Below are 11,620 nucleotides of genomic sequence, written 5' to 3'. Positions count from 1 at the left end.
AACCGGGGCTTTTAAACAATAGTTTGGAGGCGGTGTGAGGGGGGAAATCCCTGAGTTCGTCACTGGTCGGAGTGGAGGGGCGGGACTCTGTACCCGCGCTGGGGCCTCAGCTCCTTGCGGCCTGGTCACACTCAGGGGCAGTCTTTGCTCCACCTCCCCCTGTGTTTTCCGGGGGCCTGCGTAGGCCCCGCGCCTGTCCATGGAAGGCGGAAACGGCTGCGGGGTCCGGCTCCTCGCGAAGGGGTCTAATCCTCGCCGCCATGTCCCGGGCCTTCGAGCTGCAGCCGCAGGACGGCGGCCCCCGGGTGGCCCTGGCGCCGGGGGAGACGGTGATCGGCCGCGGGCCGCTGCTGAGAGTAAGTGTGGCGGAGGCTCGGCGGCCCCGGAGAGCCGCGAGATCCTGGCCGGCTCTTGAGGCCCTACTCGGGGTCCTGCCCCGATTCCCCACCGCGCCGGCCAGGCCTGTCTGGATTTTAGAAGTTTGGGGGCAGCACGTTTTTCAGTCAACTTGACTTGGGTTATCATCATTATAATCTTACCCTGGGGTCGGCAAACTGTGGCTCTGGCTCCAAATCCAGCCTGCTTTTGTTTGCACCCACATACTAAGAATGGTTCTCAAATTTTAAAATGTAAAACGTAACCAAAAAACCCATATTAAGCGTTTCAGGGAGAATAATTGCTCTAAGGGTTGGGGATATTGCCTCTTGGCTTGATAAGCCGCAATGTTTACAGTAGTTTCTGGCCCTTTACAGAGAAAGTTTGCCAACCTCTGATCTTAGCTTTTCTAGAATAATTTCTTTTAAGCTTTGGCTCCTTCGGTGGTACGTGTCGGCTTTACTTTTATTGTAGTAGCCTTTTTCAGCAACAGTGGCTCACCCTTCTGTAGTGTGTAGTATTCCAGGCATTGATGTAAGGACTTTACCTGTACCAACTTCTTAATCCTTTCCAAACCCTACGAGTTAGGTGCTCTTATTATCTTCATTGTTCAGATGAGAAAATTGAGCTAGGGATTGGTTATTTAAAGGGCACACACAAGCTTTCGCACGCAGAGTGCCACTGGGCTATGTATCCTTCCTCTGGGATGTTTAGGAGTTAGAAAACTTGCCTGTACCATTCTGGAATTTTGTAGATCTCTCCCTAAATACACATATATTGTTTTCTCAACATTCAGCATGTCTTGTTTAGTGCCTGCTTTGCGCAGCATGTCGTGCAGACCCTAGCACTGTGGGATACACAGAGATGAATGGGTCCTTGCCCTCCAGTTTTCTCTTGGACTGTCCAGACACACCTGTGTCAGTGAGCCAATACCAGGGAGTAAGAAGCGTGGTCTGTTACCCTGGTTAACGTCCAGTGTCTAAATGGAACCATAGGTATTAGCCTTAGGACTCCTCTCCAAGCAGGAACAGGAGTGGTGGTTCAAGGTGGTGACGGGGAAGTCAGTTCTAAAGGGGTGTGGGTGTATGTGTGTGTACGTATATGTATATGTGGTAAGATTATTGAGAACGTTCCAAGTTCACTTGCTGGTTTGTTTGTGGGGGTTTTTGTTTTGTTTTGTTTTTACTTAAATGTTTGTTATTTTTCTTCATAGTTTATTAACCTATCCAAACGTTTGGTGGAACTGCCTGGGAGGTTTTCTCCCTCCCTCCCTCCCTTCCTCCCTTCCTTCTTTCCTTCCTTCCTTTCTTCCTTCCTTCCCCTTTTCCTCCCTCCTCCCCTCCCTCCCCCTATTTCTCTCTCTCTCACACTTTATCTCAGTTAGAAACAGAGTATGTGCTTCATCTAGAAATCTTACATCTGATTACTAATGAGTTCTAATTTCCTTAACATACTGTGTCACTAACACAGAGTGCTGAGGATCTGGTTAAATGATGGATGAATTTTAGGCCTCTGTTTTATAAACTTGGCATCGAGTCACAGACCGATTCATTATTTGTAGCTTGATCTTTGTGTTATAGGCTTGCGAATGCCAGAGGAACCTATTTGGTTTCTCTTTTTAAAAATGGTAAGGAATAGAAAGTCAGTTATCTGGTCGGGATTTAGCTTTTCCTTTTTGAATAGTCATTCAGTGATGAGATTCTGTTGCCAAGTTTGGCAGGTTATTAGAAGTGGTTGCCAACGATCCTAGATGTGTGGAAGGAAAACCTTGAAAAACAAATTACCATGTGGTTCTCAAGATTTTGGAGCTGACAGACAGGTGTTTCTTCTCGGCAGTGGTTTAAACTCCACCTGAGGGCTGCTGTTTCAAACAACAGCAATTCCAGTGAGTTGGTTGGTTTGTTTTGTTTTGTTTGTAGTGTGTGAGAGAGCAGACTTAGTAAACTCAGGGAGTTTATTGTAAATTCATATCTATCTGAAGTGATTAATTATAATCAGGATGATTTTTGAACTCTCTTAACTAGCCATGTCTTTTGGAGACAAGTTTCACGAACCTTCATGGCCACAACCTTTAGGTTTATAATTCCAATGTGTAAAGCATTCTTTGTGGTAAAACATTTTGACTGTGGGAATGCCTTCATGTCTTTACAGTGGCAGGAAAACCCTTATAGAGAACACTTGTAGACAACAGAGCACAGTGAAATTTCATTTTCTTGTTCCCTTTGCTTTAGTGTAAGTCATCAGGGAACCCAAGGTCTTTATTTTACTAAGTTGTAATTCTGTTTCCTGATCACCATTTAAAAGGTTTTACAGCAGGATGAATCTCCAGGGAGTTATCCTAGGTGAAAACAAACAATTCCAAAGGTCACATATTGTATGATTTAATTTACATAATGTTATTGAAATGACAAAATTATAAAGATGGGGACCAACTTAGTGGTTGCCAGGGCTTAACGAAGAGGTGAGGGGAGCAGGAGGGAATTGGGTATGCCTGTAAAACAACAATGAAGGATTTGTTTTGTGTCTTGACTGTGTCAATATCAATATCTGGTTGTGATACTGTACTGTAGTTTTGCCAGACGTTACTGCTGGGGGAAAAAGTAAACAGTACAAGAGATCTTTCTGTAATGTATCTTTTAACCATGAATCTACAACTATCTTAAGTAAAAAAATTAGTTTAAAAAAAGATTTTACAGCATCTCAAACAACAAAATACCATTAGGCCCAATTATTTGCTTTATGGTTTTTCTTTAATTAAATCCGATTTTGCTCTTAAATGAAAACTACTCTTTCTGATTTCAAATTTTCCTTATTCTGTTTTGATAGCAGGGATTATAGGACCCATTCCTTTATGCTCTATTTTCCTCCAAGGAAATAGGACAGCACCAGGTATCTAGTGCGATTTCCTGAAGGCAGATGTAATTGAAGCTACTGCTCTAATTAAAAAGAGAAAGGGCCCTCAGGTGGGGATGGGGATAGTCCTGGGCTGTAGTGCAGACTCTTCACCAGGCATCAGTTCACCACTTCTAAGACTGTTGTAAGTGTCCCACAAAGTTTATACAAAGGAAGCACTCCCAGGCCTGGCAACTCTGCACTGTTCCTACTTGTTGCCAGACTTCACCTGCTGCGGCTGTCTGGTCTGACAAGGTTTGTCCCTAGGGACGTGCCAAGCACTCCTAGCTTTGCCCTGCCCTCAGTTATTGAGCCTAGTACAATTCCTGATGCATAGTAGGCCTTCAACACATGATCTCTTCCTTTTCTGCATCTCAGCCTCACTCTTCCAACCCTCATAAAGAGCCTACTTGCAACTTAGGTGTAAAAAGGAGAGTGTAGAGTTTTGAAGTGAATATAAATAACGTAACGAGGCAGTGCTACCAACTGCTAAAGCTTAAGGAGCAACATTCATGGTGGATTGTGTTAGCATTTTTTCTATTTTGTTGACTAATTAGTAAATTCAAAAAATAGCTAATGAATATATACTATAGTTAGATGGGAGGAATGAAGGAGAAATAAGTCCTTGCTCTCAGGAAACTTATAGTTAGTAGGTATGAGAGACATAGAAGCAAGTAACTAGAAAGGGGAGCTAGGCAGGCACCTCCAGTGAGTGAAGTGGGAGAGAGTAAGAAAAATAACACAGGGACACACTGATAGATGACAGCGGTGTCGTAAATGACAACTGCCTCAGTGTTGAGGAGGCCACAAGGAGAGGACTGTGTAATGCAGTTTCTGCTACTCACCCCCATTCCTACCTAGTAAGTGTCATATCATTTTTCTCAAAAGTAATAAGAAATTTAGATTTTTAGATATAACCTCTGATTTTTAAAAGGTCACATTAAAAGTTTTGTTTCAATACCTTGAGCCAAACAGAAGGGTGTGACTTGATACAGAGAGGTGTAGGAAGGAACCCACAATTAAGATGAGGGGTCAGAGAAGGCTTCGTGAACTCACTGACATATTGAGCTGACTTTAAAGTGTTAGAACAGTTGGAATTTTGGTAGGTCGAGAGTAGATAGGAAGGGAAGGGCCCTTAAGGCTAAATGAATGATTTAAGGCTCTAAGGTTGGGAAGTGTAAGGCACATTGGATAATTGGATAAGCGTTGAGTAGGCTTGTGGGATGATCACATTACATCAGTGATTCTGTTTAACTTTTACAGACGTTGCTTTTACAACATGTACTAGTTTTCTTTATTTTTTATTTATTTTTTTTTTTAATTTATTTATTTATTTATTTTTGGCTGTGTTGGGTCTTTGTTTTCTATGCGAGGGCTTCCTCCAGTTGCAGCGAGCAGGGGCCACTCTTCATCGCGGTGCGCGGGCCTCTCACTGTCGCGGCCTCTATTGTGGCGGAGCACAAGCTCCAGACGCGCAGGCTCAGTAGCTGTGGCTCACGGGCCCAGCTGCTCCGCGGCATGTGGGATCCTCCCAGACCAGGACTCGAACCCGTGTCCCCTGCATCGGCAGGCAGACTCTCAACCACTGCGCCACCAGGGAAGCCCTCTTTCTTTTTTAAAAATAGGCTTTTTATTTTTATTAAAAAGAAAACCTCCTCTATCAACATCCCTGACCACAATGGTATATTTGATGAAACTGTATTGGCATGTCATTATCACCCAAAGCCCACAGCTTACACTAGGGTTCACTCTTGGTGTACATTCTATAGGTTTTGGCAACTGTGTAAATGACATGTATCCACCATTGTAGTGTTACAGAATACTGCCCTAAAAATCTCAATGTTCTGTCTGTTCATCTTCCCTCTCCCCTGCAACCCCTAGCAACTACTGAACTTTTTAACCATCTGCATAGTTTTACCTTTTCCAGAGTATCATATAGTTGGAATCATACAGTATGTATATGTAGACTTTTTTTCAGATTGGCTTCTTTTCATTCAGTAGTATGTATTTAAGGTTCTTCCATGTCTTTTCCTGTTTTTTTAGCGATGAGTAATATTCCACAGTCTGGATGTTCCACAGTTTATCCATTTGTCTACTGAAGGATATCTAGGTTACTTGCACATTTTGGCAATTATGAATAAAGCTGTTATAAACATCCATGTGCAGGTTTTTGTGTGAACATAAGTTTTCAGTTCTTTTAGGTAAATAATAAGGAGTACAATTGCTGGATAGTATGGCAAGAGTGTGTTCAGTGTTGTAAGAAACTGCCAACTGTCTTCCAAAGTGGCTGTACCATTTTTCATTCCCACTGCCAGTGGATAAGAGTTAGTGTTCTTCCACATCCTTGTCAGCATTTGGTGTTGTCAGTGTTTTAGATTTTGGCCATTCTAACAGGTGTGTAGTAAATTGCTTTTCATATGTATTTTCAAATTTAATTCTTTGAATTGTCATCTCCCGGGTACCACTCAATGTGAATACGAGAAACCAGATTTGAAAACCACTTTTAGACACACTAAGTGGAATGCTTGGCACAGAATAGGTCTTTAAGAAATGTCTGCTGACCTGAACTAAATGTATTTAGAAAGCTTCATTTACCAAAGTCCCAAGTGGGGATTTAGACCCAGTTTTATCTTAGTAAGCTGTGCTTATATTTTTACTCGCTATGTTGCCTCTGTCATAATATATTAAAGATGAGGTCACATTTCTATAGCATTCACTGTGCAAGCAGAATTGCAAGCCAAACGGATTGAGTGAGTTGAAATTTCAATGGCAGTGAGTCAGCACAATTTCATCATATTGACTAACAATTCGGCAACCTTGAAGTAGGAGCTCAGAAAGTATTGGATTTTACTTTTAAAAGTCTAAATGATCCATATTTCATTAGTATTGTGGATTACATGGGTGTCTGTGAGGTAGCCTGGTAACCTACCTCTTATTTACACCATTACTCACGTGAGAAAGTATACTGACAAGTTTCAAAGACCACATCCAGTATATTAATAACCTTATAAAGAGAGATCATGCATAAATTGGAGTCTGCCTAGAGAGCCTCTGGCCAAAATCAAGTCCACTTCCTCAAACTTGTCTTTTCTTAGTATCAGCAGTTGCACTTTGATACATTCCACGTGGGGTGATAGTAAACATCTTGTATCAACTAGCTTTTGCTCTGTTGAGAAATAAGGTCTACTTATCACCTAATATCATGGCAACCTTAGTGTTGATGTCTGAGCTCTGGAGTGTGGGCTGGACCCAATACTGGGGATCACTCTAGGTAAGAAAAGTTTATGGTTTGTCGCCTGGTTTGCAGTAACCAGTCTTTCTTCAATTCAGGTCTTAATTTTAGATTTTACTTACTTGCCACACAATATAAGTTTGGGGAAAGAATTTTATGCAAATTATGCCTAAAATAGATCCCATGCTTCTTTAGGTTTAGGCATTTTCTCATAATACAGGCTTAAATCCCATAGCAGATGATTTTCTGTTTTTCTCTACCATGAAAGTTTGAATTTGTCTGTTGTTGATAGAGCAAACCAGATAATCTTATGTGATAGCACTGTAAATTATAAAGTATTATACAATAAAATTTTTATTATCTTAGCCTGTGGTTTGTTATGTAGCTTATTCTGAAAAAAACAAATTTTTCCTCTTCTCTGTTTTTCCGTTTATAGGAACCAGGCTAAATGGGAATACTGAATTCATGAGATATATTATTCCTGTCTGTGATATTCAGAAATTTCTCTAGGAAAACATTGTCAGAAAAATTAACTGATGTTGGTTTTTCAGTAAATACTATATATGGACAAAAATGAAATGAAAGGTCCAGTAGCTTTTCTACTTTTACTTTATTCAGGTTTGTTTTTTACTTTTAGGATCTTGGAAATAATAAACAAATAGGTCAGAGACCTTGGTTCAAAATATCTAAACATTTCTGCTGATAGCATAAGAAAATCTTCATTTTGTTTGACTTCAGTAAATGCCAAAAATAAATATTTGGCAAACAAATCACAAACAGTTCTTTTATGTTTTCATGTCTTTTCTTCTACCACAAACTCCATGTCTTAAAAATGGAGAAAACTTGTACATGTGTCATAATACATGAAATATCCAATTCAAAACCAGAAAATCAAAGATAAGGGATCCACATTGTATTAATACAAAAGTCATATAAAAACAGAGATCCCTGTCCCCATTCAAGACACAGTCTGAAGAATTCAAGTAAAAAGGGTTTTTTCTATAGTATCTGAAGAAAAATTACTGTCATTTTAGCTGTTGCTAACAAGAGATAGGAGTGATTTCAGTGTAATTCTTCAGCCTGTATATCCTTCAGAATTTCTTTTCTAAGCTCCTGCTGTATGCTCTGCAGTTCTTTTAATGTTAAATGTTCTTGTATTTGAATGCTTAATTTAGTTAGCTTTTCTGTTTTCTAATATTCCTTCTCTCACTGGCTGAGCATAAACGAATTTGCTATTAGTGTCCAGTATCAATAATAACAGTTGTTAGAGTAGTGTGTGTTAATCATAATTGCTTCGGCTGCAAGTAACAGAAATGTGACAAACAGCAGCTTAATCAAATTAATTTTTCTTCTGTAACAGAATCTTGGGCGGTCGGTCCAGGGCGGGTGCAGCTGCTCAAGGAACAGCCTTTTCTGTGCTTCTCCTTGGTCATCCTTTGCGTATTGCTTTCACCTCTGTACTCATAAGATGGCTGCTGTACCTTGAGGTGTTACACATAAGCAGGAAGAAAAAGAGAAAGGCAGAGGGAAAAAGGTGCAGGCCAGTTGAGCCTGTTCCTTTTTATCAGGGAGACACTAATCTTCCCAGAAGCTCCACTATATTTTGAAATGTAGTCTTATTGTTTTGTTAGGTATGGTGAAGCCAACGGACCAGGAGATGATTATTGTTGAAAAACTAATTACTCACAGTTCCGGAGAGAAGTAAGGACACACCATGCCACACAGGGCCACACAAGGTTGGTGGAAGGCAGAGAGAGCTAGGGGAACTGCAGGAAAGTCTTTATTGTGGTTCTCTTTGGAGTGAATGGGCAAGGCGCAGGGTAAACAGAGGATGATCTAGTTTGAATAATTTTATGGGGCTCTGGGCTTTAGGGGCCACCCCTAGTTGTCTGATGCCTAGTCCTAGGGTGGTTAGGGCAGTGTAAGAACTAGGTAAAGCCATCATTGGGGGTGTGGCTTTGGATGGATTCATTTGCATATGAAAGGTGCACTTGCCGGTGAGTCATTTACTGTTTCTTAGAATCAGTAACCCTGGGAGGGGTAGTCTTTCCCTAGTCAGGAAAGTTTTAGCTATCAAAGCATCAGATACAGAAACTGGAAAACATGGTTAATACACACTCTTTCTTATGTGCTTGGCTAGAATTGTGTCTCCGCCATCCATAGCTATGAGGAATTCTGGGCATTTGGATGTTTTTAACTGGGTACATTGTTACCCTAAACAAAATTGAAGTAATAGTAGTATGAAAGAAGAAATGAATAGATATTGATTAAGCAACTAGTAGCATCTGGTGCGCAGTGTCATGTGTGAAGAATTAGCATCTAAAAAGTATAGGTGTAGTTTAAATCATGAGTTACAAATTCACATGCCTGCAGAGGCCAGGTATGCAATAAAGAGTGAAGCGGGCTAAGTGGAAGATTATAGGGAGTGCTGGGCACTCTGGGGAGGTGGAGGGTACATTACACTCTTCAAAGTAAAAATTAAAAAAGATACTGTCTGAGTGATTTGTGGTGTGTTGGCTACCAGCTTGTGGTGCTTAGTTAAACCAAAGAAATTTTTTAAAACAGCATATAGAAATGTAGAAAATAGAAAGAGCATATAGAAAATAGAAAGAGGGTTATTAATTTCACTGGAACAGGTGTAAATTAAATCACACTTCAATTATCATGTTATTTAGCAATCGTGTACACTACATTTTCCATTACCTGTTGATAACCCTTTGAGTACCAACCAAAAATGTACCAACATTTTTGAAATTTTAACTATTTTTGCCTCAGCTTTTCATTTTGAAAGATTGCAGACCTGCAGAAAAGTTGAAAGACTAGTACAGCTAACACCTATGTATCCTTAACTTAGGTTAGTTAATGGTTAACATTTTGTCACATTTACTTTTTCTTTCTCTCTCTCTCACATGTATAAATATATATATATTATATATATACACATTTTTTCCCTCTTTCTCCTGAACTCATTTGAAAGTACATTGCATGCGTTATGGCACTTCATGCCTAAATATGCCAACATGTATCACCTAAAAACAAGGACATTTCTATGTACATTATGTATGTACGTTATATAGCTTGTACTCGAGAAATTTGTAATTGTGCAGTAAATTTTAATATTCCATATTCAGTTTTACCCAACTTTCAAATAATGCCCTTTTCAACATTAAAAAAATTTAGGATCCAATCAAATATATATTATCTTCTTTAATCTAGAGCTGTCTTTCATGGCATTAATGCTTTCAGCAGTCCAGGCCAGTTGTTTCATAGAACGCCCAGAATTTTGATTTGTCTGATTGTTTCCACGTAATTAGATTCAGGTTAAACACTTTCGGCAAGAACATTCCATCGGTGATATGAACTCAGAGCAGCATGTCAGGAGGCCCAGGTCTCTCTCTCTTTGTCCTGTTGGTGGTGGTTATAAATGTGATCACTTGCGGAAGGTGGTGTCTATCAGACTTCTCCAGAGAAGATGCTATTCTTTTTGTGGGTAATCTGTGAGTGATGCTTTGAGACTTCAGGAGTATTCTGCTTCCCATCAAGCTTTCACCTGAAAATTAACATCCATTGATACTTTACTGAGTCAATTAATGTTAGTAGTTACAAAATTGTGATTTCCTCATTCCATCATTTCTTCTATGTTAGCTGTCACTCGTTTATAAAGAAAGGCTTTTTCTCCCAGCCCTGACCCCAGCCCCTTTCTTTTTTTTTTTTAAATTTTTTAATTAATTAATTAATTTATTTATTTATGGCTGTGTTGGGTCTTCGTTTCTGTGCGAGGGCTTTCTCTAGTTGTGACAAGTGGGGGCCACTCTTCATCGCGGTGCGCGGGCCTCTCACTATCGCGGCCTCTCTTGTTGCGGAGCACAGGCTCCAGACGCGCAGGCTCAGCAATTGTGGCTCACGGGCCTAGTTGCTTCGCGGCATGTGGGATCTTCCCAGACCAGGGCTCGAACCCGTGTCCCCTGCATTGGCAGGCAGATTCTCAACCACTGCGCCACCAGGGAAGCCCCCCAGCCCCTTTCTTGAGTTCAGTATGAACTCATGGATTATTTTGTATTGAGTGTGTTATATTCCATTATCATTATTATTCATATTGATGCCCAAATTATTTTCAATTTTGCTGGATCTCTGAACTCTTGGATGTCGGATGCATTTTCAGCATTTCCCACTCAAGGGGTGACTTTTTTGTGGTTCTCGCTCCCTGTCTTCTCTCTTCCTCCGAATTGCCACTTAAATTCTGTTCCAGCATAGATCCTGAAGCTTCATCCGCATTTGGCATTTCTTTCCCCTCTTACATGTAAATTAAAGTTAGTGGTAATCTGTCTCCTAGTTGTGCTTTAGATGTGGAAAATAGGTGGTTTTATTTGCTATATTTGTTGATCTCTGATTTTTTGGAGGATGTGTGGTGTGATTAGAAGTTAGGTGGCTACAATTATTTGGTAGGACACTGGAATTCCTCTATTTTAACTACTTTTATGGTTTTCTAAGATGCGAAATGTCTAACTTTCAAATGAAGTTTTTGTTTAAACCTGGTGACTCTTGGTAATCAATAAGTTAACTCAGATAAGCCTTTAGTACCTTTAGAAGGATGTTATGCCGTTCGTCCTACTCCCAGTAGTCTCTAGCCGGTGTACTCCTTTGAGTCTTTATGTTTCTTTGTTTTTCTACAGCCTTTTTCTTTCCACCTGCAGACCAACATCATTGTTAATGCACTGACTACTAAACCCTATGCACTTTATTATCTGCTGTGAATAGACAACTGGGAATTCAGCTAACTCATCTCATTAGACTTGGGTGTGATCTTAGAATAAACAGGACCACATCGTGAAAGCCTGAAGGCCTCTTAGAGCTTTATTTAGGGCTTGAGTTTTCTTAGAATGTCTATTTGCTTAATAAATAGCCATTCTTCCTTATTTCCAGTTTTTTAGTATGTTTTAGTTTAGACAGTCAAGCTGATGTTAAATCATCTAAAAATGATATTTTACATAATGATAATGAGGGAAGCAGTACAGTACCAAGAGCAAAGATGTCTTTAGAATCACAAATCCTGGTCCTGCTGCTTATTGGCTGTGTAACTTTAAGTAGTTTAAGTAGTTGCTTAACTTCTCTGCACTTCCA

At 40.2% G+C, this 11,620-nt stretch overlaps 1 protein-coding gene across 4 annotated transcripts in view; it reads left to right on the top strand.

Annotated features, from left to right (window-relative positions):
- Positions 1 to 33: 33 nt before the first annotated feature.
- Positions 34 to 11,620, top strand: part of APLF (aprataxin and PNKP like factor) — a 92,848-nt gene continuing 81,261 nt past the window's right edge. For all 4 annotated transcript variants that reach the window (XM_057558003.1, XM_057558005.1, XM_057558006.1 and 1 more), the window contains exon 1: positions 34 to 356. In XM_057558003.1, the coding sequence (XP_057413986.1) occupies positions 261 to 356 (96 nt within the window). In that variant the 5' untranslated portion in view covers positions 34 to 260. The remainder of the gene's footprint in view (positions 357 to 11,620) is intronic.

Source organism: Balaenoptera acutorostrata, chromosome 12 (assembly GCF_949987535.1).
Source record: "Balaenoptera acutorostrata chromosome 12, mBalAcu1.1, whole genome shotgun sequence".
Classification (NCBI taxonomy): domain Eukaryota; kingdom Metazoa; phylum Chordata; class Mammalia; order Artiodactyla; family Balaenopteridae; genus Balaenoptera; species Balaenoptera acutorostrata.
The sequence above is the reverse complement of the archived record's forward strand: the minus strand, read 5'-3'. Positions and strand labels throughout refer to the sequence as shown.